A 27474-nucleotide genomic window follows, 5' to 3' on the forward strand; every position below is an offset into this window, starting at 1 on the left:
ATTGAAAGAGTGGGGGAAGCCCAGAACAAAGGTCCCACTAGAGACCCAGCCATCCCTCCAAATATTATGGGCAAGGAGGAGAATGGGATGAGGGAATACTGTTAGGAAGGTATGTGTGCATATGCCAGCTAGGGAAAGCCATCCCAATCTACATGGGATCCCTCCGATAGCTGTGGGACTGTACCTACCCAGGACCTCCAACCCCCACCCACACCAGGGCAGCAACAGAGAAACAGGGACTGACGTCCAGTGACAAGATTTTTTTTTTTATATTTAAAAACAAAATCAACCTCCCCCCAAGTAACCCCCCAAACAAACAAAAAAATCAGATTAAATAAAATTTACAGTGAATATACCCAGCAAACATCTGTATGTGCAATTAAATACTGTCTGTTACTGTGGCACAAACCTCAAACAAACAATATACAAGTGTTCTGGGAGGTGGGGGGAGGCCCAAGTTTTAACTCTTTGGGGTTTGGGGAGACAAGATGGGGAAAGTGAGAGAAAGGGGAAATCAATTTTGCTTTTCTTAATTCTGTCCATATAAATATATTCATAAAGACCAGAAATGAAAAGGGAGCTTGGGATGGTAAGGAGATCGAATAGGGGAGTGTGGGACCCTCCCAAATCTACCTGACCAAAAAAATATGAAAAAAATTAATTTCATGGTGGGAGGAGAGATAAAAAATGGCAGAAGAGGATGGGAAGGAGAGGGAAGCAAGGGGGGCCAACCAGGGAAAAGGAGGGGACCCATGGCAGGGGAGCGAGAAGGAGTCCAGTGCCATTGTGTCTGTTCCATCTTCATTACCACTGTCTTAGGCTCCAGTTCAGTGTGTCACCTTCCTTTCTGCCTCTGTCCGTGGTCTGTCAGGATCCCTCGGCCCCCTCCCCCCTCCCCACACTGCGCTGGTGCCTTCCCCTCCTCCGTTTATTGGGAGCTGGCTCGCTCCAGGATCCTCAGGTCATAGTTCTTTTTGGCCACTCGAAGTTTGAAGCGACTCACAGAGTTGTTGAGGCGAAGGGAGGCATTCTGGGCAGCCAGGGGGCTGGGAAACACAGCCACGATGGTGTACAAGGCAGCGAGGTCTGCATGGCGGCCGTTCTCAGCAGTCCCACCGTTGTCCCCCCCACCCCCACCAGGCAGCCCCTGAGCATCCTTGAGCCACTGGATCTTGGCACCAGACATGGCAAGCTGAGTGAAGAGTTTGTCCGCTTCGGTCCGAGTGATGCCCTCAGGGAGATCTGTCACCTCCAGCACCCGGCCCAGGACTGAAAGGGGAGGAGAAAGGACATGGTTATGAGAGGACTAGTGAGCTCCCTGCACAGAATTCTGCAGCTGAATCAAGTCTATTGACAGCATCCTCAAGAGCCTGGCCTTGCCCACCTTCCCCAAATCAGTGTAACACTGCACCACCTAGGCATCTAGGAGAAACAAAGAAAACCTTTCTTCTCTTAGACCAAGAAGAAAACTGGGGATCAGAATCCCAGATTTCTTCAGATCTGGAGACCTACACCTCATTTCTTGTGCCAAGTCAGTAGCCCAATCTGAAATATATCCCACAGTCGTCCCCTTCCCAGAGATCCCTCTTCCTTATCATCTAGGGAAGTCCATTTCCCTGCCTTTCCTTGTTTAGCAAACCCCTCCAAATAGGGGTAACCTGAGAGATCTTGTAAGCCTAGTGGGGAAGGCCTGCAGGGGGTTACTCCCCCACATTCTCTTGTCGAGCTTCTGCTAAAGGACTTGGAGAACTACCAAGGCAGACATCCTAGATTGGGGTCAGGACCACTCCCACAAGACTCTCCTATTAATAGGCTCAGCACCCCCAGCCATTGTATTATACTCAGTTTTTACCATCACCTTTCCCAAGACCTGAAATGGCCTGATAAGGACTGAGACGCTTCAATTCTCCAGTTTCTCCTTGCTCTTGAGTACAAAAGGGTCCTATTTCTACTCCGCATCCTAAACTGGCTTTTCTCACTTATCCTAGGCTAGTAATGCAGGCTGGAGGGATGAACACCTTCACTTGGGGATTCAGCATTTTGTCACTCACCGACATCTGTTGTCCCCAGGTCAGTGGAGGCAGATTTGAGTGCTTGTCTTTTGCTCCGGTTTCCATGCTTCAATCCACTCTGTCCCTTCAACATTTCAAAGATAACTCTTACCCCAGGTAAACAACATTGACTGCCTTGCATCATAATGTCTGTCTGAAAGATTAAGGAGCAGCACCCAACCCTGAGGATCTTGCCCAACCAGGCAGACTGGCCAGAGTGGCCACTGAGTGAGAAACAGAGTCCTTCCTGCTTAGCACTGGGGTCAGGTGGGAAGAATGAGTATGGGAGAGGGGTAAGGTCCCTTCCACTTTATTCATTCTCAATGTGCTATCTATCACCTGGGTCCATGCCACTGGTTGAGGTGGACGGCTCAGAGATAGGGGCCTGGATGAGAAGAGGGGTTTGATGGTGGACACCCTTACCTGGTGTACCGTGTAAGTTGACTGGCCATGGAGCAAGGGAGGGCAGATAGACAGATTGTACTGCAATGGCTGGCCCAAGAGGGAGTAGCGCCCATCACCTAGGGAGGAAGGACAGATGGTTTTCTGGGAGTTAAAACTTCATGATATAACTTTCATGAGACTTCAGGGGGCTTTGGAGATAGATGACAACAATGCATACTTTCCCTACTTTTTCTATGATAGGAGTGCCCAGGTGACTGACTGAAGAGTTGTCTCTCTTCCTAATTCCCGCGGCTGTCAGCTGTATCTCAGGCAAATGAGGCTTTTAAGTTCCCTCACCCTTGAAGAAGGGCTCTGTCCACTGTAGACGAAAGGTTTCCTGGGGGAAACCTATAGACCCTTATGAATGTCTTTCCTTCTTTCCTTCCTTTCTTCCTCCCTCCTCCCTCCCCCACCTTTTTTTAAAGTTATCTCTATGCCCAACGTGGAGCTTGAGCTCACAACCCTGAGATCAAGAGTCATATGCTCTACCGAATTTCTTATATAGATCCTCCTACCCCAAATCCAGGGCTCAAGTGTCTGACTCCTGTTGAGTGGCAATACAGTGAGTGGGTAAGAACACAGACTTGGAGCCAAACCGCCCAGGTTCAAATCCTGGCTCTGTTACTGGAAATGAGAGCTTGGGTACCTTTTCTATTCATCAGTGTTGAAGGCTGAGTGAATACAAGACACGCAAAGCACTTACAGTAATGCTTTGTACATAGTAAGCACCATAAATGTTACTTTATTGTTGATAAAGATTTCAGAGCACTCTGAAGTTTTTAAACCATATTCTCATCTGGTTTTCACTACTGCTGCAACAGCCAAGAAAGGAACAGATAAAATTATTTCCATCTTATCTGGATCAATCCCATTTTATAGATTAGGAAACTGAGGTTTGGTTCCAAGGTTAAGTAACACACTACCACCTGGGTCTTCCCACTGGGGAATGGGCTGTGAAGGGCAGCAGCCAGCCCTAATCTAACTCCTTACCCTGTGCTGGACCCCCAGGCCGGGGGAACTGTGTGAGGACAGGAAGGGGACTGAGTCCTGTGCAGACATTGCTGAGGCTGGTGACAGGAGAGGGTGCTGGAGACTGGGTAGGAGATGTGACGGGGCTGCTGCTCATTTGAGTGCTGGCCTGTGGGAGAGAGAGGCACACATATCATACATACAGCAAATATGACCCTCTGGATATTCCTATGGCTTGGCTTAAAATTCATCTCACTCAGAAAACTTCTCTTGCAGAGCTTTGTCGAAGTCAGACTGCTCCTTCCAACAGCCCCCATAGTCCCTAATTAATGTGTATTAATAATTAATGTATTTTGTTAAAAGATTTATTTATTTATTTTAGAGAGAGAGGGGGAGTAAGTGAGTGGGGAGGAGCAGAGGGAGGAAGAGAGGGAGAGAAGTACAGAATCTCAAGTAGGCTCCCTGCTGAACTCAGAGCCCCAGATCCTGAGATCATGACCTGAGCCAAAATCAAGATCGGATACTTATTGGACTGAGTCACCCCGGTGCCCCGATCTGTATTATTTTAATATCCATTTTTTGACACAGTGTTTTAAGTATGTGTCCCTTAGAGCTTGGGTTCCTTGCAAGCAGATGCTCTCCTCTGTTTCTTATGATTCCCCCCAGAGAGTACCCAGGGAAACGCAAGTAGAAGAAGCTGCTCACTCAATGGCAAAGATTATTCTCCGAGAAGAATCTTGTCTCCTCCTTGCCAAGACAATGCTGGGCTGCAGGACTCACCTGGGGGTTACTCTCAGGATTGTATAGGTCTCCAGGTTTCTGCCCACGCTGGTCCATGCTGTAATATTTACAGTGACTCCACTGGACCATGGATGGGTTCTGGGGAGGCTGGGGTCCATTAGGGACATTCAGCTGCATGACCACCACGCCTGGTCCAGAAGGTGACACTCCTGAGTGGCAGGAAGAAAGGAATTAGTTGTGAATTCAAACTGTATTTTGACCTTCCGACTAACCCTGAGTGTGAAAGCCAGTAAGCAATCTACCCACTCGCCTCAGGGTCACTTAAACTGTGTATTGTCAGGAATCTGAGTTGCTGATTTAGTGTCTGACTCCCCTCTCCCCAAACCAGTGAAAGTGTAAGTGGAAGAGACATGGATCCTATGGCCTTCACCTGGTGAGGGGCACTTTGGTATGCTTGGCAGAAAACTACTTCATTCTGTCAAAGTCAGGTATTACCAAATGCCCAGGTCAGATTGCTTAAATGTCTGGGCAAGGTACAGGTCCCAGCCTGGGGCTTGGGCCAGGGCTGCAGGCATGTGTAGGCTTTTCTGGTAATGGTTGCAGATAAGTCAGTGATCTCTGGTTGCTCTGGAGAGATGAGTGCACACAGCTACCCTAAGCCAAGAACTGCTTGAAGTGGGAATGGTATGAAGCTGTATGTCATATTTGGGAAATGACAAATAATTCAAGGTGCTGAGGCATAGGGATTGTGAAGGGGAAGTAGGAGATGAGATATGTTCATTCATTTATTCAACATTTACTGAACATTTACTATGTGCCAGTTCCTACGCTGGGTACTTGGAGTACAACAAACAAAAGTGTCCTTGCCCTTACGGGATGGACAGTCTATCAGGGAGTCACACGTTAAGCCAACAGCTGGTTTCAGAGTTTGAAGCACTTTCTAGTAAGGATCTTTATCCTGTAGGTGTTGGGAACAGAACTCCAGAGAGCTAACTCAAGTGGCTGGATGGAAAACGGCTGAAGGGAGGGGGGGACCAGAGGCAGGAAGACGGATTAGAAAGCCACAGAAAAAAGAAAGATGATGTTCTGAATTAGAGCTGTGACGGCGGCAACTGAGTGGGAGGGTCAGACTCTCTGAAGGTTTCGCTGACAGGCTCAGATGACTGCATGTGATCCTGAGGTTTTAGCACAGACAACCATGGGTAGCCTTACCCTGTCATAGGCTAGGGGAAGCAAAGAGCTTAATGTAAAAGAACATTAAGTCCTGAATCATCTTCATGGTGAAAAGCAAGGTAAGGGACCAGGGAGAAGCAGTCTGAATGACAGTCCCTGCTGGAAGGGATGGGCAGGAGCTCTGCTTCCCCCACAGGGGACTGTCCAGCCAGAGCATCTGCTCTTGACCTCTGAGGCGAGATCTCTGACGAGGGACAGGATGTCCATGTGTGTGTGGCGGGAGAGAAATGGGACTGGGTGGCTAGCCTGAAAACCTGCCGCAGTGCTGCCACTGTCATGGCTCGGTGCTCTGAGGTTGCCACTGCTGCCACTGTCACACTGCTTCCTGGGACGGAAAATGCTGCAGCCTCTGCCCTGGGCACCAGTCATGCTGAGAAGTGAGCATGATTGCTTTTCTCAGGTAGCATCGGTCAAAGGGAAGGAAAAGAAGCAGCGGGAGGCCTTAGAAAGCAGCTCAGGAGACACAGCATCTGTCGTGCCCTATTCTCCAGTCAATTTGTGGCCCCCACCCTCTGGGTTCATCTAATCAGAGAGCACAAATACTCAGAGCGACAGGCTCTGACAGCCTCTCCCCATCCTCTGCCACAGGGGACAGGGTATTCATCAGCATGGCTTGTAGAAGGGCCACCAGAAAATCGAATAGTTGTGGAGTGTCATACATTTAACAACTCCCCCCTTACTATAGTTGCTCTGGGCATTTTCTTTCCCCATCCAAAGAGCCCCACCTGCTCCAACATCCTCTACCAACAAAATTGCAATTGACCTTATTCAAACACCTCATTGCTACCTGAGGGGGCCAACGCAAAAATAATCAAATCTACAGCTTTCTAGAAGGCAGCTCATAATCTGAGCCTAGTGCCTCAGGCCAAGAAAGGGTGAGGGGAACATGTGAGTGTGTAGGGTATGGGCATAAGCAAGGCGGTGGAAGCTCTTTCTAATACCAACATGTAGCCATAAGGAGCTATTAGAGGGCTCAAGGGGAGGGGGAAAGAGAACAAAGTCTTCATATTATTTTCTCTGATCCCGACAAAACCAAAGCTAGGGTTTCAGTCCCAGCCTTGGTCCTCCTCACACTGAGCCCTCCCCCGCTGGCCTGGAGCATTGTTCCTTCACTGAGCCGGGACACATAGCATTACACCGCCCATGAGCTGATTTTTATGCTTCTCTTCCTCAAGCCAAAAGCAGGTGGCATCCGTTAACAGCTGAACTGTCGCTACTTCTTAATGGACGTGGCAATAAAAAAAAGAAAGAAAGAAAGAAAGAAAGAAGGGAAAGAAGAGAAAAACTACCCCACTACCTAGTGACAGCACTTCCATATAATCAGGTTGGGGGAAGGAGCCTGGGTTGAAGCGGGAAGGGGGAGAAGGGCGTTGAATAAAGAAATCAATTTCAGCCTGAAAGCTCTGAAAGGAGAGGGGACGTGTGAATGGCTTTTTAAGTGGCATCATTAAACCTGGGCAGAAAGGTCGATTGGGCAGAGCAAACCGCATAAATACAAACAGATGACATTTATGTCTAGCAGAATTGGTTTTTGTTTATTTTTTTTTTTTTCCTAAATCACTGAGATAGAAGACTGATAAGCCTTCTTCCTTACCATGAGGAATCAAATCTATGGAAAGGAATGTCCAGAAAAATAATATCCACAGGCATCTTTCCCATATTACAGGATACAATCCAATAGTATCTTAGTGTTTTTCTCCTTTTTTGGGGAAGGAAAGGAATATCTTCAGTGAGTGGGAGAGGAAAGTGTTCGTCTCGGTTTGGAATCCCCTCAGCTACAAAATGAGCCAGTAAGTCTGTGAGAGACTATGTCTGTACATATGTCACTCCGGCCAAGGCGCTGTGTCACTGTGAGCGGGGAGTCTGTGTGTATCACTGCCATTTCATGTCTGTGTGCCTCTTCTGCAGACAAGCTCCTCTGGAGAAACCTCAAGGGGCCGTGGGCCATCATTTCAGTGGGAAGAAAAGTGTTTCCTGGGGTTATAGTGCTGTCTAATATCACAGTGGAGGAATTAAGGTCTAGGCCTGGGGGTACACTGGACAACTACAAAAATGTATTAATAAGCCAGAACAGTTGTTCCAGGAACAGCCAATCTTAATCCCTGCCTTTATTTTTGGAAAAGTGACCATGTTGCTACATGGGAGAAGGGCGGGTGACTGTCCTCTGAAGGTGACATAGCAGCTCTTGTGGGCTATGCTGGCTTTCTATCTTCCCAGTAAAGGGTAAACTGGAAAGGAAGGAAGAAGCAGCACTTGTTTTTTTCTTCCAGCTCCTCTTATAATTCCATGAGCAGAGACTGAAGACTTTTAAAATCAATGATATGGTGAATATGGTCTCTGAGGTGACATGGGTGGAACAGAGGGTCCCATCACCTAGGAAAAGTACAAGGGATCAGTCAGAGGAGCCTAAGATCCATCAATCAGGGCAGTTTGAAGAAAGGACATATAACAGAAGATTCTGAAGTAAGGGAACTAGAAGATAAAGAGAGCTTCATCCGTTTCTATTGATTTGGGAAGAGCACAGATGACCTCCTTTCAATCCCAGCCCAGACCTCTAGTGCTGCCAACTTTCAGAAAAAGAGCTGTTCCAGTTTGCTTAACCTAGCATTAAGTCCGGAGTAAGTGGTGAAAAATTCTTCTCACTTGCTTTGTTTCAGATTCAAAGACCTTGTATTTGAAGATGAAGAGATACAACCACAGAGACCCAATACATACACTGAGATACCACTAAGGATTCACATAAAAATGCACATACAAATATACCCATATGCACATGCACACACTTGTTTTAACAAACAAGAGAGAAAATGCCCCAGAGTAGCAACCACCACCAGAGGCTACAGGGGTTCTTGGAGCTGGTTTCTACAATTTCCATATCCCGCTGGGAATTTCAAGGTCAAGTGCCCCTGGCGGACACTAGAAGAAACAGCTAGAAAGACCAGTAATGTAATAAAAGGGGAAAGGCTGTTGAATTTAAAACCTCTCAGCCGGTGAGACAGCCATGTTTGGTCTGAATGAAGGGAGAAGTCATTGCTCCTTGAAGGTAAGAACTGATCATGTCTTATGAGCAAGACTAATTCTGGAATCCACTCCACAGCATCCTACCCCAGAGCACAAAAACTCTTAGGTGAAAACCTTATTTCTAAAATGGGGAAAACTGTCAAAATACTTCCCTCTCACCAGAAGAGGGCACTCTGATATTCCCACAACAGAGGGAAATGGGGATGTCTGGAGACTGCATTAAGATACCACCCCTCAACACCCCCCCACAACCCCCGGGGCTGGAAAACCTCTGAAGCTGCTTTAGCTGCAGTGTAATGCTATGCCAGGGTGGGGTGAAAGGGCTACAAACAAGGGTGTTGGGAGAATTCCTGGCAAAGGCGGAAAGTGAGAGGCTGTGTGGCATCAGCCTATTCACCTGACAGAGGCTGCTTCAAAGATGGTCTTTAGCTATTGACATGATAGGCATTTCTTTCCCACTGGAGGGAAAGGAAAAGAGTACAGAGACCTATTGAAGGTGTGATATTGAGGGTGCAGGATGGGTTATGAAGAAGCAAAAGACCCAAGTTCAAGGTCTAGGATCTTGACTTCAGGCAAGTCATTTATCCTCTTCAAGTCTTAAATCTCGTCTTCACAGAGTTGTGGTGAGAATTAAAATGACACAATGTATGTGAGCATATATGAAAAATTGCCAAACAAATCTAAGATATGACTTAAAAAGCATTTTATCAGCCTCCCTCACACTCCCAACAGAAAAGTAAAGCTGTCTATAGGAAGAATGAGTGCAACAGACAGAAGTAAACACTTCATGTCTCAAAGGCATGAGAGCAGTGAGTGTAATGCTGGATTCAGGGAGGAAAAAAAAAATTAAGAAAGAAAGAAAACAAGGAACCCAATCAAGGATGTGGCTTCCCAGGGATGGAGACAGGGCAACCAGCCTTACCTCTCAAGAGGTCAACTTCAGCACCCCTGGAAAACACCAGTAAGGACCCTGGTCTTTCCTCATGGTGGCGCTACAGCTGGGAACAGAGCCAATCCCTGAACTATCTTGTCGTTCCTGGCTCTAGAGCACAATCCCTTTAGCAGTGTTTGCTCTGGCCAGTACCCAAGACCTCCAGTTCTTTATCTTCTTACCTGAGTACTGCTGTGGCATCTGTGGTGGACTGCAGGGAGAGGGAGACTGAGGCATCTGGTACTGCTCAGTGCCGGGAGGTTGCAGAAACCCCACAGAAGGGCTGAGGGGTGGAGAAGAGAGTAGGGTTAAAGTGGGAGAGGGAGGAGCACAGCTCCTGGCAAACAGCTGCTGCTTTCCGGGCCTCCCCTGTGGGGAGCACAGGCAGCAGCCAGTCATTCCCAGACCAATTTGCCATGCAATTTCTAAAATCACTCATCAGTTCAAAGTTAATTATATATATTTGTACTTGATCATCTTTCAATTAGGAAGCTGCTAATCAGTGCTACAGATGGAATGTTAGTGACACATGCTCTTCCCAACAGTGTGGAAACACCAGACAAATACACGTGCACACATGCGTGCGCGTGCGCGCGCGCACACACACACACACACACATTCTGAAAAACACAAAGTGCCAGAAACAGACATACAGTGCCAGAGCGTGAAAAAGAACTAAGAAGATGTCTGATTGAGGATATTTACACAATGGCAAACAGAGTTACCTAAAGACAAAGGGGGAATTCCCCCCAGTACTCATGATAACATGGAGACATACACACAAAAAGAGAAGTGAACATACACACTGTGAGAAACACAGAAATACATACAGGTAGGCCCAGACTTAACTTCTAGTTCCAGCTCTACTTCTAACTAGCTGGTTGACTTTGAGTAAGTTTCTTAATCTCCCTAGCTGGAATATTCTCATTTATAAAAGAAGGGAGAAAAATTTAAAAAGGGGGAGTGGAAATAAAATAAAAAGAATAAAAAATAAAATATTTTATTTAGTTTATATAATAAATATATAATAAAAATAATATAAAATAATTATTTTATTCTAATATTAGAACAAAAAATAAAAAGAAATAAAAATATTTCTATTTATTTATTTATTTGACAGAGAGAGAGAGAGATCACAAGTAGGCAGAGAGGCAGGCAGAGAGAGAGGGGGAAGCAGGCTCCCCACTGAGGAGCGACCCCAATGTGGGGCTCAATCGCAGGACCCTGAGACCATGACCTGAGCTGAAGGCAGAGGCTCAACCCACTGAGCCACCCAGGCGCCCCGGGACTAAATATTTCTAAGGTGGCTTCAACCTCTAAAATTCTATCAGCTATGGGACGCCTGGGTGGCTCAGTGGGTTAAGCCTCTGCCTTTGGCTCAGGTCATGATCCCAGGGTCCTGGGATCGAGCCCCACATCAGGCTCTCTGCTTGGCGGGGAGTCTGCTTTCTCCTCTCTCTCCGCCTGCCTCTCTGCCTACTTGTGATCTCTGTCAAATAAATAAATAAAATCTTTAAAAAAAAATAAATAAAATTCTATCAGCTATAACCTATACTAAGATATATATATACACACACACACATACACACACACACACACAAGTAGACACACAGAAATAGACTGAGATTCATCCATGGATATAAACAGAGGTACACAGAAAAATTTACATATCTATATACTCCAAACTGCCTCTTTTAATGATAAGCAGTCTCTATACCATAGTTCTAAATCCCACTGATTTGAAAAACTGGTAAGAAAAACAAAAAAACTGGGGACATCATAAAGTCTTTGTCTCTGAAGCAGGAATTTTTTTTCTGCTGATCAGGTCTTATTCAAATGTCAAAACAGTAAGGAGAAAAGAAGAATGAACTCCCTCATAGTCTACCTGCTTTAGGGCATCACTGGAATCTTAACCCCTGCCCTTCTTTTCTTAGGTCACCGGAAAGTTGCGGAAGGTCTATGGGAGATGTGCCCCAACTCTCTGGGAGTCCTCACCTCGTACCGTTCTGCTGAGTGGGTGGGATCACGCTGTAGTACACCGGTACACCCCCTGCTGGGAGGCCCCCTTGCACAGACTGGCTCGCAGGGACCAGCATGGGTTGCTGGAAAGGCGGCTGGACCACATTTTGCGAGTCATTACCCACTGGGACCTGGGTAGAGATAAGAAGAGAATGACCACTTGTACTCCTAATGAGCTCATCCAGAGAATGGCCAAGTAAGTCATCACCAGACCAGGACACTGACTTCCTTCCCTACCTTTACAGACTCCTCCTACTCTCCTCATCTGCCTAAAGAAAATGTGTACAGAGCTTTCTGCACTTCCCTCTTTTCCAAACACCTCCCTTGGGCATCTGACGTAGAAAAAGGAGCCTGACTTCCTTTAGATCCTAGTTTTCTGGGCTATATACTCATTTGCATGGCTGTATAATAAAGACCAAACAATTTAAATAAAGACCATCTTCTCAGACTCTCTGGGCTTTCTCTCAGAGGAAAAACACCTACAAAATCTAGGGGGAAAGTGAACAGTATTTTAGTGTTGGAGTTGTCACACTGGATGACATGGGAGACTGTCCTCCTTTTCCTCATCCCAAGGACTGGGTGATCTTTCCCAGTGCTGAATGCACCCACTTGGTAAGAAGGCAGTGGAGTGTACTGAACCACCAGGCCTTGCATCTGGCCCCCCATGCTGCTCCTCTGGTTGCTGAGCAGGCCCTGGTTCTGTGGCTGCTGGACCCCAATCATGCCTTGGTAAGCCGCCTGCTGCTGGTTTGGCATCATGGGCTGTAAACCTAGGGACAGGCAAGGCAGAGAAGACATTAGCATGTCTCAACAATGTTTAGGAGGTCACACTCTCTCAGTAATTTTCTTTCTCCTGTCTATTTCACCTTTTCTTTTTCTGGAGATCCTAGGTCCCTCTTGGGACTAATCATTCCTGTGCTTTTTTAAAACAAAAACAAAAACAAAAACAAAAACAAAAACAAAATCAAAACCAAGGAAGGTACTTCTTGTCTTTGTCCCAGTCTCTGCCCTTCCCCTATTTACTGCTCCCCTACCCCAGCAGTTCCTCTTACCAGGCTGCTGGGATGGCTGAGGCAGCTGCTGACCACGTTGGGGGCTGTAGGCCACCGGGTGAGACAGAGGTCGGTATTGCTGGTTGGAATTAGGATACTGTCCAGGGGGATAGTAAGAAACCTGGATCTATGGTGAGAGGAAACAGATATGTGAGATGCTCCCTTAAATTCCACCCCAACATCGCCAACTATGCATCAGGGTCTGGGCGCCTAGATGGCTTAGTCAGTTAAACACCCAACTCTTGATTTCACTCAAGTTATAATCTCAGGGTCATGAGATCAAGCCCGAGTCGGGCTCTGCGCTCAGCACAGCGCCTGCTTGAGATTCTTTCTTTCCCTCTGCCCCACCCCACCCCACCCCCCAAATAAAAAAAATCTTTAAACCAATAAATCAATAAATGCTTCAGCATCAATGGCGAGAAATCTGTAAATAGAGATCTTTTTGGACCTACAACTGCAACATTAATATACAAGTTTGAAACAGAACAGGAATGATTTGTGTTATACAGAAGGATGACCTTCTGACTGGAAAGACAACACTCAAGTGCAAGGTGGGGAAATGGAAGTGGAGACAGGTATCCCCTCTGATCTATGCAAACTAGATGAAGAAAGATAGATTATTAATAGTGGACAAACTGACTTAGTGGTTTAAGCTGGGAGCCCGTGCTGCTCACCTGTTGAGGGGGCTGCATGTAGCCCTGGGGCGGCAGAACTTGCTGAGTAGGTGGCGCATGACTAGAAGGGGAATAGCTGGACGTGGGGAGGGGCTGTCCCGTAGAAGCCATGATGAAGCTAGTCTGCTGGGGGTGCTGGGAGATAAGCGGGGGCTGGAACAGAGCTGAGGATGGGTCAGCTGCTTCAGTAGAACCTTGGCGGCTAAGGCTCATTTGTCCAAAGGGGTTGCTGAGGTCCTCTGCCTGTTGAGACAGCAAGGGAGACTTGAGGATTCAAGTCATATTAAGCCCCCTGTATTTGACTTCAACACAAAGACAGACAGACAGACAGAGCAACCCTCTCTATAGCCTTCTTTATTTACACCAATTTGGAATACTCCTGTCTCCATTCCCTGGGAGGCAGTTTTTAGCCCTAAGCCTCTGTCATGTGGTGTTTTTAAACTGCTGTGAGCTGGTGGTGCCTGACTGGCTCAGTCTCTTGATCTTAGAGTTGTGAGTTCGAGCCCCCCACTGGGTGTAGAGATATTTAAAAATAAAGTCTTAAAAAAAAAACTGCTATTAGGGGTGCCTGGATGGCTCAGTGGGTTAAAGTCTCTGCCTTCAGGTCAGGTCATGATCTCAGGGTCCTGGGACAGAGCCCTGCATCAGGCTCTCTCTGCTCAGCAGGAAGCCTGCTTCCCCTTCTCTCCCTGCCTGCCTCTCTGCCTACTTGTGATCTCCCTCTCTGTCAAATAAATAAATAAAATCTTTAAAAAAAAAAAAACCTGCTATTAACTGAATGGGTGTCTGAGGCCCAACTCCAGAATAAGACTCCTTACCACATGTGAGATGACAATGGCCACTCTCACCATGACTTTAATCAGAATTAGTCCTGGAGAGATGGGAGCAAAAACACAACTTTCTATATATATAGAAAAGATAGGACAAACTAATTAGGGTTAAAAAAAGATTGTTAAGTCCTTCTTCATTTCCTGTGCCTCCCTCATGTCTCTAACCATACAAAAGGCTTTATGTTGCCATAGATCCTGTTTTTATAATAAAGGACCTAGATAACACCTTGAGTGGACTAGGGATGGCTAGGTTCATGTGACTACCCAGCTTTGCTTATCCAGTCAAAGGACTAGTGGGCTCCTCCTCCTGCTGTTTATCTCCTTCTTCCCTCCTCTCGAGGTCATTTCCACCTCTGTTCTCTGACACTTGCCTAGAGTTCTCCTGCCCTTCAGGAACCACTTCCAATTCTCACCTCTGAAAGGAGGCCAGGCTGAGTGGCCGAGCTGGAGGGCAAGGAGACTGACAGGCTAGTCTGTAATTGCCTCCTCTCTCAGCCCTCTTCTCTAAGCAGCAAGAGGGATGGACGGTGTTCCACCTCTCACTTATACGATGATAGGTCAGAATTTGTTAGCTTCCCCGTTCCTTCTGCTTCCTGGACAGTAATTCACACACATACACTCAGAAACCCACGCACGCAAGCATAAGAGCAGGACTTCTTTTGAAAAACAAACTAGTAGAAATAAATGACAATGCTTTCCTATGGTTTCACTTAATTTTCAGGAATTTGATCTTCAAGTTAGCTGTTTCGCTACCTTAGTGGGCAGATAGATAAGAGGACTGGACTGCAGATTATTTTGAGGTCCATATTCCAGAACTTTTCAGAATGGAGATGAGAGGTGGAAGGAAAGAGGGGATTCTAGTGAAAAATCAGACCATGTGATTCATTCACACACACACACACAACCAGGGCTCTCATAATCATGATAAAAGTTATCAACTATGAAGTAAATTAGGCCTTAACAGGATTTGTAGTGAGGGTACAAACAATTAAAACAGCATGTGCAAAAAAAATAAATAAATAAAACAGCATGTGCTATGCACTGGAAGTGGCTATTTTTTAATATAAAATAACACAGTAAGGTAGAGGAACATTTTAAGTTTTTAACCAGTGATGCCAGAGAAATCTGCAATTGTGCTTTATCTTCAAAAGAAATTATAGAAAACCAGCCTATACAAGATAAACTGGGTTCTGCGAGTTCATTCATACACATCCAGAGAGGGGATGAGATGAAGGATGCATACAGGAGAGCGATGATGAGCCCAGGTTAGAGCAACATCCCATTTTGTCCCCCTCCTGAAACTCAGTGCTCCTATCTGTCTTACATTTAGGTATCTTCTGATGCCTAAAGTGCTGTGATGAGGCTACGACAATGAAGTATAGCTCAGCCTGTGCTAGCCCTTTGCCTAAGAACAAACGCCTTTTAACATGGCCCTCCAGGAAGCGCAATTACTTTGTCCCAGATGGACCCCACAGACATACCACAGATACAGGCCACACATGGACATGACATAGAGTGGAACAGAGTTTATACCATGTTGTACTGCTGGGGCGGAGAGACTGGCAGAAGAACTTGGGGACAGGAGCCTGGAGAGAACTGAACAGGCTGCGGAGAGGGCTGCAGAGCCGGGACTGGCTGTAGACCAGCAGAGAGGCATGTGGAACGGAAAGAGAAAAGGGAGGTACAGGGAGAGGTAGGGGGAGGGGAGCAGAGGCAGGGAGGGAAAGGGGAGGAACAACAAGGTTAATCATAAAAAAAATGTCACGTGAATAGCGAGGCTGCTGAGCAGACTGGAGAGCAAGCCCAGGATAGATGACGGCTTTGGCATTTTTGGCAAACAAGCAATCTTTCCTTCAGGAGACACCCGTGGCAGGGCATGCTGCACCCCGTTAGCTGCTCAGAACTCTGCAGCTGTTGTGAGCAATCTTAGGATTCCAAACACAGCTTTTCCCAAAGCACTTTTTCTGAACACACGATTCCTGGGGAGCATGATCCTAACCCTCCTTGAATGCCTACTTGAAAAGGGATTCCTGCTTCTGTAGGAGAGGTTATCCAAGGTCTGGTTCAGCTTTCCCAGCCAAGCCCCTGATTTCACACCATAGCACTCCCAGAGGAAGTGCTCATTCACAAGGGATCGTCTCCCTCCCAAGGGCAGGGAAGGAAAAAATAGCCAGTTCATGCCTGGTTCCAGCTACTTCCTCCTGCTTCGCCATTGTTCTGTGCTCCTCCAGGCTGTGAGGGCAGTATGAAAAATGCCCCGTAAGAAAACAGGGAGGGATTTGGAATAAAATATAAATAGCTTTACTGTGGATTTTGTTCCTTCAGTCCCTTCACTAGCCTCAAGCAGGAAGATCTGTTTATGAGGAACATGATGTGTTCTAAACCAACTAATGGGAAGTTCTTTTTTCTCTCTCTTCTTCCCCTCCAGCCATTTCAATCACCTCTCCTGGAGAATCAGTTCTCCAGCCTTAGCCTCTGGTGGTAGATGGGGTGGGAGAAAGGAGAGAGGCTAGGAAGGGGTGGGGGAAATAACATTTATACACACTGTCTCATTTACATACGTATCTCATTACAGACTCATAATAATCCATAGGCAGATGTGGTAACTTGTATTTGCAGTTAAGATAGTGAGGCTCAGAGGAATTTAATCACACATCCAGGATCACACAGCTAATGCAGCAGAGGTGGATGGGAACATAGTTTGGCCTGACATGTATTCTTTCTAGTCCACTCTAACAGTAGGGAGCAGGTGAAGGAAGAAGTTAAATAATATACAAACATTTTTTTGTTTGTATGATTCTCTACCCTCCTTTCAAATTTAGAAGTATGGGGGCCCAAGGTATCAATATCATCTCTTGACATATACCTCAGGGGAGACTGTTTCATAAAGGGGACTAATAGTTCTTCTGGAGGCAGAATCCAGGAATTAGAAGACCTCCAAAACAGAGAATGCTCCTGTTACCTGGATTAATAAAATCTAAATCATCTTGGTTAGGAAAAAGCTACCGAGAATCCACTGTGTGACCTGGGGGAGATGCTGCAGGCCCTGTGATAGACTCCCAGCTTTCCCAGCATCCCTCGTGCCTGTAAGCCAGAGCCACTTCAAATATAACAGGCTGCTCAGCGTGAGCTACTTGTGCTGGTGGCTTTTGAGCCCATTTTCTATTACCCTAATCTTCTTCTTTCTCTCGGGAGAGGATCTATTGTGCTTCAGGTCTTATATCCTCTGGGGCAGAGAGGTGGCCGTAGGTATAGCTGCCTGTTTCTTCACATTTGTGAGTTCTGAGTAAAAAAAAAAAAAAAAAAGGAAGAAATGATGCTCCTCTCTTAGGCCTTTTCTGACTGAGAAAGGGTAGTGGTAAAAGTACGGGTCTCGGTGCTATTTTTAAGTTTTTCCACCACTATCCTCAGCTACAGAGCTACAGATTCTCAGAGAATCTCAACTCCAGGGCTAGGGAACTTCCAAAAAACCGTGGGGAAGCCAAAGATTGGCCCTGAGGGCTATGACTGCCACCTGCTGGTGAATTCTGGGTTAGATCACTGGCTCCTGGCTGCCTGACTAGACTCCCAGAGGGCTCTTCCTCAAGAGGTCCCATGCCACCTTAGGTGAAGAAGGCAAAAGGTAGCCACTGGTCCTTTAATACTCAGCCTCACTGCTTGGTTTCATGTGTTCTACTGACACATGACAGGGAGGTCTGTTCTGACAGCAGAAGCCTGCCAAGAATGGAAAGTTTAGCATAGTTCAGCCAGCACTGTGCCAAGGCCTGGTACAAATGCCTCTTGCTACAAATTTCTGAGGGAACAGAATCTCTGTAACAAATAATGCTCCCCTGTCTCCAACCTTCAGATCCTAACTAATACTGGACATCCTGCAGGAGACCTGTCAATACTCATGACTGACCCAATGGCCCTCGTGATCCAGAAGCAGGGCCAGAATGAGTAAAAGTTTGGGATTTAGGGCCAGTCACCTAGACACTCTAAAGTTCTTTCAGCCCCAAATGGTTATTCTCTAGTCTCTTTAATCTCCTCCCTCTTTTGTCGTCTGTTTCTACATATGGGTGGAAGGAGGAGGCAGATGAAGACCAAGAAGGAGAAAAGGGAGCAAGGCTGTATTAAAATACAAACATTTTAGAAAACGCAAATATTGCGACCTTAGACAAGAGACGCACACAAAGAAATGCAGTAGGAGATAGCCAGAGAGAGGCGCACCCACTTCCAGGTCTGAATGAAGACCCGTCAGGGAAAGCACGCACACATGGCACACTTCAGTATGGAGGGAGGTAAGCTGGTAAGAATGGGACTTAATGAGGTAGATGGTGGTAGAACAAGAATGGAAGTCAGAACTACAGAGAAAATGATTTAGGGACCAAGAGAAAGGCCTGGGATGATCTGCATGTGGGTTACATTAAGATACAAAGCAGGGTTCCCAGATCATCACAATATCAGAATGCGGTAGTACTGGGCCATCCTGGGCTCCTTCCAGTCTATTTCCAGTTTCTGGGGAATGAGTGTCTGTGATTTGCTTGCTTTACCTATGGAAGAGACAGATCTGAGGCCAAGCAGGACTAAGTAAGCACGGAGGTGAGGGAGCTGGGAGCTGAAATGAGAAACACTGTGGCAGCGGAGTGTAGACATGGGCTTCCCACTAGTAGACAGCGCCACCAGAGACATGCCAGGACACAGGATGGGCTCCACTCCTGGGCAGCTCTACTCACAGGGAGAAGAGTGAAAGTGAAGCCCTCAATGCAGCTCTGCTCAGAGTATTAAGGAGACTTAAACCAGAACATGAACGTTCCAGTCTAGAATAGGGACTGATTCTGATGCCGATGACTTGCATGATCTTCACAGAAACAAAACTTCACCCAAACCCTACTTGGGATCAACCTCTATCAGTCCAGCAACAGAAGGAGAAAGAGCTCTTTCATGGCAGGGGAAACAAAGACAATTTTGGGGAGTTCTGAGCCTCACAGCATATGTATGGCAGGAGTCCTGAGTATATTTCCTTAATTCAAACCCCGACTCATAAATACATGTTTAGGGCTCAACAGTCACATGAACACATTCAGTCAGTTATGGTGGGAGCTGTGATCTCTTCAAGCTCCATCTGTGGACACAGTGAACAAAATCGCCTTGCTAATTACACAGGACACAGAGGGAGATGCGGTACAGCAGAAATGTGGAATGGGGTAAAAGATCCCGCTGGTAGTTCTCAGCAAGAGGAAGAAACAGGAAGCAAAAAACTCCCAGACTGACTCTAAAAGCACTTGGGCCAAACCCCTGCCCTCACTCCTCTCTCACCACAACTAACAAACAAGACACGGAGGAGGGAGTGGCAGGTGTCCAACAGATCTTTCCTGCCACCCACAGCACAACACACACGACTGTACTTCCAGGATCGGAGGGGAGGGGGCTCTGGCGCTGTGTGGTGACTCACCTGTGAGATCATGTGATTATTCAAGGGTGGCTGTTGCTGAGGCGTGGGTGGGAGAGCAGGAAGCTGCGGCTGTGGCGGCTGCTGCGGCTGCTGCTGGGCAGTACAAGGGAGAAGGCCCCGGACAGACTGGGATGAGGTGACCGGGCTGCACACTTCTGGGGCACCTAGTGCCATACCTAAGGCAAAGACGAGACCCACCAAGAGTTGTAAGCACCAGCCGTGATCATGCCATCCTTGGAGATGCAGGGCTCTACTCCTTCCCTGCTGCTTCTCCTCACTTCCCTTCTGTCCATGCCCCCACTGTCTTGGGAAGATCCACGCATGAGCACTGATGCATTTCAGCTGCCCTGCTGATGGGAGTCCTCATCTTAGCAGGTTTCTCCTCCCCAGGGACAGTAAATACCTTGCCCATCGATGTTGGATTTCAGAACTGAACGAAATGTGAGGCTGCCAAGGCACCTTCCTTGAGGGGGTTAGAATCTGTCTGTAATGACTAGACAGTTGAAAACATGAACGTCTGCTTCCTGGGAAGGTGCAGATTCCTAGTCCCTTGATAAACCTATCTTCTCTCTGATTTCTTTTCAACTTGCTGCATTTCATAAAAGTTGCTGAGAAGGCAACCTTGCCTCTCCAAGCACTCGCCTGTGCACACACACAAGCACAACTGTCGTCCAACTATTCTCCCCATTTTCAGCCTCTCCAAGCCACGCATTCACATACAATACTTTTACTGACTATCTGCTATGTGTTTGGCATTGTACAACGAACGGAGAGCACAAAGGTGAAAAGAACACAGTCCTTGCCCTTAAGCAACACAGGATCTTCCGACAGGAGTTGGACACACACACAATGATTACAATCTGATGAGGATAAGGGATTCATCCGTGATATGAACAAAGTTGTATGGCAGCAAGGCTGAAGAAGCAGTAATTCACTTAAAGAGGAAGTGGGAAGAGAAATGGATTTGAAGTGTGAGAGGAAGGCTTCTCAGACCAAGAGGGGATGAAGCTAATACCATATCCAACCAATGGCTAGAGGGCGAGAGGAAGAAGGATATTGCAAAGTAAGGCCAAAGTGGCAAACTGGGGTCAGGAAAAAATGCTGCATTAAGTCATCTGGATTTTATTATGCAGTGGATGCAGAAACATGGACATTTTTAAAGGGAGGTCTGCCATGATTAGATCTATGTTTTGGATTTAAAAACTGGTGCTAAAAAGGGCTGAGGATGGAGCAGGGAAACCAGCTTGGGGGCTAGTGTCATAATGAACAAAAGAAGACAAAGCCCAGATAAAGGCAGAGGCAGTGGAGTTAGAGAAGAGGTAACAGAGAAGGACAGCAGAGACCTAACAGAGGCAAAATCTTCACGACTACTGAGGTCTTCTGAGGACAAGACCTACAGAACTTCCGGGATGAGAGGCAAGAATTCTTTAGAGGTGGGAGAAGGGTGAAACAAAGGCCCACTGGGTATAAAGAGCTAAACACCCCCTGCTAAGAGCACAACAGGAATAGGTGGAGAAGCTTACACAGCACGTCAGGAGAGCTGGAGGGTGGCTCCAGGGCTGGCATGGGGAACACAGGCTCCTCCACAGTGGCTGGGCTCCAGAGAAGCAGCCAAAGCATGCAGTTCTGGCTTACTGGCTGCTACCAACTGATTATAAACAGCTGGACGCCAAGGGTTTCTTCTGCTCTACCACCCCTCTATAAACTCAGAATGAAACACCCCTCTATAAACACAGAATGAAAGCAGATCAGTCTCATCTTAGTATGTAACTTGAACTTGGGCTGATAGGGATGCCTAACTTTGGTCAGAAAGAAGATAAAATAATTGAATCCCAATCTTTTGTTTGTTCCTTTCCCATTAGGGAAGAAAGTCTGAAAGAAAATCAGAAAGGGGACTCAAAAGAACAATGGATCCAAGAAATCAAATTTTTCCTCATCTGACTGTGTTAGTTTTCCAGGACACTATATTGGGACAAGGGTTTTGTTAAAAGTAAACATCAGTGATGTTTTGCGGAAGACAAGCAAGAAGTGATGATCATGACACTGAAGGACAGAAGCTGTAGTACCTGGCCTGGAGATCCTTCCTGCACTGCCACCTTTACTGCTCCCGATGCTGTCCCCTCGGGTGAGGATAGAGATTCCACTGAAGCTGCTGGCTTTGGTGACAGGGGGCCGCATACTCCGGACAGAGCCATCGGAGTCTGTGCTGCTCCAAGGCCGTGGCTCCAGGGATTTGAGTTCGCTGTCTGTGCTGCTTTGGCGGCTGCTTGAGGTTCGGCTCAGACCCTCACGGTTCCCCCTGCAGAGACCACAGTGGTCAGAGCACCCCCCACCTACCACTTCGGCAGAAGAGCTAGGAGAGAGTTCATTTCTATTCTTTCAAAAACAAAGAAGGGGTGAGGGCTGGGAGGAGGATGGACACTGATTTCTTGTTAGTTGGCTGGCCACCAAGACTTGCTGGGAGCAGACAGAACAAGATCCAGTACGGTAACAAAGAACACAGAGGCAAATCTGGAAGACAGTGCACTGGCAACTAATTCAATACATCAGACCAGAGGTGGACAGGAAACCATATACATGATGCTGAGATTGGCTGTAGTCTTTTCCCCTGCCCCCGCAGGGATCCCACACATGCAGGAGATAGTGGGAGCAGAGGGGTATCGCCTCCTTCTAGGAGTTCTTTTTTTTTTTTTTTCTTCTAGGAGTTTTTAAAACAAAAGGACTCCTAGAAGTTACTATTGCTAGAAGGCAAAGGTAGCCAAGACATGGATAAACATAAAAGGTCTTCCACATAACGTGTCAAAGCCAATGGAGGTACCACTTTTCCAGAGGTGGGAAGAGGAGTACAATAGATTAACGGGGCCCTCTGGAAAACTCAGTCTGACAGTCTGAAATTGATCCAACCTGTTTGTGGAAATTCTGCATTGGTATCTGGGAACAACTGGTCTCTAAGGGCTAAAGTGTTCAACATGATCAAGCAAATATGCCCTTGGGACCCAGGATGGCAAGGAGCAGGGGGCTGGCTGTGCCTAGCTGCCGCCATATTAACAACCTATTGCCCTAGGCAAAGCACAAGGGACTTCTCTCTTATTTTGCTCTGGAAACATCGGGGTTATCCTGATGTCATCATTACTGCCTATGATTATAAACACTTGTACTTAAGATAGATGGGGTTGACCTAAAACCCATATATCTTATTGAGCCCTTACTGCTTCTTAATCAACAAACAAGAACCAGGAATTTTCCTTTCATATCTTCCACAACCAACAACTACTGACCTAAAGAAACTAAATGACAACAATTACAAAGATTTTGGTATATACACTGGGATGCAGGTAAGCAAAAATCACAGTAGCTTGGGCTCCCTCCCTTTCACCACCATCCCGCCTAAAGCAAAGAGAAAACCGCATCCCAATCCCCTTAGCTTCAAAGATACAAGGCTGAGTTATTCTAAAAAAGAAAGGTAGTTTTCCCATGAGGGTAATATTAAAGAAATACCTTTCTTTATTGGAGGATATCTGCTCCTAAGGTTACCGTAGGGAAAAATGGGCAAAATAAAAGCTAGGGTCACTATCTTAGTTTTTAGTCAAGCCAAACATGGTGGGCTGAAAACAAACAAACTGGCACAGCTGGTTAGGGACATGCTAATTCTTCTTGGAATCCCAAGTAGATGTATATATAACCTCAGTGCTTCCCTCTTTATATAGTTAAGAGAACTGGAAAATATTTCTGTCTCCCTAAAACCTTATCCCTTTCTCTTGGGAATGTCAAAAGTGGAATGGGAAACAAAGAAAGAAATGTAAATCAGGGACTCTCCAGGAACAGAACCAGACCTGAAGTGAGAGCCAAGAGCTCCGACTCAATGGCCAAAGGCAAGTCTACTGAGAGAACTCGATAAAGATGTGTCTGTCACTGGGGCAGGGGACAGAGCAGTGGCAATGGATGGAGCTGCTCATTAGGTATTAGAACCTGAATTTTACAAGACAAGTCCTAATGGACTTTTATACCTAAATCAGACACAGCACTATCTATTAGGACAATTCTGCCATTTACTTTGTCTTTCTACTGGAGGTAAACAGTGAATGAGTCAACTTTAAACCAAACACCCTAGGAAGCTTGAGCCAAAGTGGCAGCGTTTCTGTACTCCACCAGTTCCCCCAAGACAGTGATGGCCAAATGTTGAAAATGTGGCTAGTCTGATGATCTAACTGTAGTTAGCACACTAAACCTCCAAGAGTTAGAGAATCTAAGTTGAGTCTTGGCCAGGAAAGAGATCAATTTTTTGCACTACAACTAAACCTAATCTCTAGCCATGTCTTTCCACTTTACTAAACCATATGGCAACCAGGGAAAGCACCCAGACTTAGTCCTAAGCACTGGACTTGGGTATGTATGTGTGTTGGAGAGATGGGGGGTATGGGACAGAGAGATTCACACTTTAAACTCCTATAAAGTCAAAGCTGACTTAGCTCTCACAAGTAGATTTATGCTGGTGAAAAGTTCAGTTTATTGGATCTGGGGAGTGGGTAGGCAGGCCTGTGTAAGAAGCGACAGTAAATGCCAGTAATGGCTTATTTGTCAATGGAGCAGAATCTTCCAAAGAACTGGGAAGTTGCCCTAGTTATTGCCAGTGTGGATGATGGAATGTGGTGTAACAGTATTTGTTTCACACACTTGGGAAGAAAAGTAAAAGCAGTTAGAGAAGACCAGCTTCTCATCACTAGGATTCTGGACTAGTACCAAAACAGAAGAAGTTGCCCCTTTGAGGGTCCATGGTACTGCATTTTAGATGACCTAGATCTTTGGCCAACACTTAGTATGGAAAGCAGCAGCTTAAAAGGTCTGGGTAGGAGAGGGCTGCATCTGCTCACTGGATCCTTAGAGCTGTTACCTGCACAGCTGGATGTAATCTGATGCTCCACAGCACTAGTGGGCATCGCTCCTATCAGTGAACGCAAATTAGGGCTCTGAATGGAACACTACTCAGAGAGGAAGGATGACGTTTATAGAGAGCTGGTCTGGTCTGGTGTACAGTAAAAGAACACCAGAGAGTCAGTCCCAGTTTTGCCACTAACAGCCATGTCAACTTGGGCTAGCTACTTAATTTCTCTGTTTTTGTTTTCTTAATTTCTTAATTTCTCTGTTTTGGTAAACCAGTTTACCAAATCAGGACACTGAGAGATATGAAGGATACAGAGTATACAGTATACTCTGGCAATAGGAAAGCCCTGTGCATTAGCATATGCAGAGAAGTTAGTTTAAAACTGTTTATTACAGGATTCTGGGATGATTTTATGATCTCGAAGTATACAATAGAGAACAGGGAATTTTTTTTTAAAGGGGAACTCTACCTCAACTATCATGAACAAGGCAGAGTCCTCACTGCCAAAGGGCTTTCAGACGGATTTCAGGGTGGGATGGTCTAGGAGAAAGAGTTCAGATATGGAAGAGGAGATAATGCCCCATTCCAAGAATGAGAAATCTTGCAACCCAAATTTCTATGTGGTTTGACTAGCTTTAGAAAGGACACGGGGGAAGGGGCAACTGAGGTACTGGGAAAGAGAGCTCTAACTAATTTGAGTTAATTAGTTCCTATCAAGCTTAGGATTGAAAAACCCATAAGCCCTTTGGAAAGGGTTGGACCCGAATCCTACTATTGAGTGCTCAGGTTTTCTCTACTCCATAGTTTTTCTATTGGTAAAATGGGAAGAATGTATTTAAAATGAGTTGGTGCCAGACAGGGTCCTAATGAAGTGCTTCTCTCACCGCCTTCTGTAATCCTCTGGAGGGGGACTGAGAAAATCAAATGGAAGGAAGATTCTCATGACTGCTTTGTGGAACATGGAGACTATTAGGCCTGAAGAAGTTAATACAGCAGCTTTCACCAATGTTAACAGCAAATCATGAACAGCCATAAAAAAGAAGATGTGCTATATGTCCATGCTAAGGCAGGCAAGTCTTTTCCTGAGGCCACCTTACAGATTACATTGTCCCAAAGAGAAAACTACATAGACAGAGATATCTGTGTTTTTATATGTGTGTGTGCACGTGCTATTCTTAAAGCTATAAAACATTCCCTATGCTGGGTCAGGGATAAGCTTTTCACATCTTTCATAGATTCAAAAAAGGTAGCCAGAAGACACCCATTCTTTTACCTTAATATAAATGTATGTTGAAATCTTCCCCAAATGCCCAATTCCAGCAAACTTTTGGAAAGGAGCAGTACCTATCCCAGACACACCTATTTGGTCCCCTTCACCACCTATCCACGACTTAAAATGAAATCAGCAACAACAAAAATAAAGTCATTGCGCAGGAGCCATTTCTTTTTTAATGGGGAAAAATATCCAACGTTGCAAAAACCACAAATTGAATTATTCCACAAGCAGCCATGCATGGAGCAAACTCACTCCGCTGAAAAGATTACAGCAAAACAAAATAAAAAAAAAACAAAAAACAAAAACAAAAACAAGGAGAGATATAGATCACACAGAGGTACCTAAAAATCTGCCTTCTCTTGTGAGAGCTAGAAGAAAAGGCTTCTTTGGAGAGTCTGTTGGTTAACATCAAAGAAAAGCATCATTACAGGATTATATTAACCTCACTGACAAAGCTCAATGAGAAGCAGGGAACATGCTAAGTGGTACTAACCTGATGTCATTTAGATATCCGTTCTGGCCAGTCTAGGTGAAGGGGAGAAAACGGAAAATAACTTATAAGAAAACAGCATGGCATAACCGAAAAGGGTGTCCGTGATGCTATGAATACCCGAGGTCCTCAAACCAAGCTCACCCCCCAACAGGGAGAGAGGGAACAGGGATAGGATGACCCACACCCACACACCCAATCTGACCTCTCACCTTTAGTGGGAAAGAGCATTCAGTGTTTTTAGCCTTCCCACAGAGTGTTTAAAAAGAGACGTTGATAAACGTGGGAGTATGGAAAGGAGGAAGAGGAAAGTTTTAAGCTATTATTTCCTTTTTAGTTCTAAATTTATTCTCTCTAGAGGTAAGCTGAGCATAATAATTGGTGAGCTTGGTCCTACAGAGTATGAACAAGGGAAAGGCAAAGGGAGACAAGAGAAAAAGAAATTTAGTTTTTATGGAAGTCATCCTCCATGACTATTCTGTTTCTATCCTCCACACTGGCCAAAATGAAAGACATTCTGACCTGACCTGAGACCCAATGAGAATAAGAAATTGGGGAAGCAGGTACTTTTTGGAGCCTAGAAAAAAATGAAAGAATTAAAAGCCCGAAACATTTGGGGGATCATTTCCTGACAAAGCCACTGAGCTGAATGAAGTGAGCATTGTGATGCACTCCCAAGCCTTAGAAAAAGGCACCAAGAGTGTCCCACTGCTGAGCAGAGTGGGCTCCACACGGAGCAGAGCCTATGCGGGGTAGCTCAGGCTCCAGAGAAGGCTGCGGTGGCAGCATTTCCATCCAAACACCCTTCTTGCCACTTCCCTTTCTTGTTGGCCTGCCTCTTCCTCCCGTCTGACCCAACCTACAGCTCCACCCTTCACCAGCTCCCTCTGACTGGCCAGGCTCCTCTCCACATAGGAATCTCAGGATTTTGGTGGGCTTTGGCCATATTTCCTTGTCTAGACCTTCTGAGATTCCTGATGCCTCTAACACAGCAAGAGTTAGGAAGTGCTGAAATGAAAAGTGGTAAATCCACAAGAATTTAACAAAGAATAAATATATTAGTAGAGGCTGGAGAGACGAGCAATCAGGAGAAAAAAGGAGAGAAGAGTGAATGTGATTTTATTACAGCTGTAGAGCTGTACACAGGTATGTTCCAGTGTTGGTCCTCATTAGCCATAATACCTTATTAAAAGTTACTTGTGCTTTCAGTGTCCAGGGCTCTGCTAATAATGGTTGGCATGGTGGGACAGTTATTTACCATGTGTCAGTGAAGCAGAGCAGCACATCACAGATGGCTATGCCAGGATGACACTGGTACTTCCTAATCTAAAAAGCCCAGAGCAGAGCAAGCTATGGCGAGGTGGTTTACTTTAGGGGTCAATGACATGGTCTCTGCTTTGCTTGACTTCATATAACAACCCTTTCAC

The 27474-nt window shown here is 46.0% G+C and overlaps 1 protein-coding gene across 15 annotated transcripts in view; it reads right to left on the minus strand.

Annotated features, from left to right (window-relative positions):
* Positions 1 to 245: 245 nt before the first annotated feature.
* R3HDM2 (R3H domain containing 2) overlaps positions 246 to 27474 on the minus strand; it is a 156055-nt gene continuing 128826 nt past the window's right edge. For 4 of the 15 annotated variants that reach the window (XM_080811463.1, XM_080811472.1, XM_080811469.1 and 1 more), the window contains 15 exons: positions 26051 to 26082; positions 25899 to 25952; positions 21466 to 21698; positions 19400 to 19575; positions 15499 to 15600; positions 13136 to 13378; positions 12462 to 12588; positions 12019 to 12179; positions 11386 to 11540; positions 9573 to 9673; positions 4245 to 4414; positions 3486 to 3633; positions 2475 to 2572; positions 2052 to 2136; positions 246 to 1269 (listed from right to left, as the gene is read on the minus strand). In XM_080811463.1, the coding sequence (XP_080667589.1) occupies positions 929 to 1269; positions 2052 to 2136; positions 2475 to 2572; positions 3486 to 3633; positions 4245 to 4414; positions 9573 to 9673; positions 11386 to 11540; positions 12019 to 12179; positions 12462 to 12588; positions 13136 to 13378; positions 15499 to 15600; positions 19400 to 19575; positions 21466 to 21698; positions 25899 to 25952; positions 26051 to 26082 (2226 nt within the window). In that variant the 3' untranslated portion in view covers positions 246 to 928. The remainder of the gene's footprint in view (positions 1270 to 2051; positions 2137 to 2474; positions 2573 to 3485; positions 3634 to 4244; positions 4415 to 9572; positions 9674 to 11385; positions 11541 to 12018; positions 12180 to 12461; positions 12589 to 13135; positions 13379 to 15498; positions 15601 to 19399; positions 19576 to 21465; positions 21699 to 25898; positions 25953 to 26050; positions 26083 to 27474) is intronic. The other 11 variants (XM_080811465.1, XM_080811462.1, XM_080811473.1 and 8 more) reach the window with 4 other exon arrangements.

This window comes from Martes martes (assembly GCF_963455335.1).
Source record: "Martes martes genome assembly, chromosome: 8".
NCBI lineage: Eukaryota > Metazoa > Chordata > Mammalia > Carnivora > Mustelidae > Martes > Martes martes.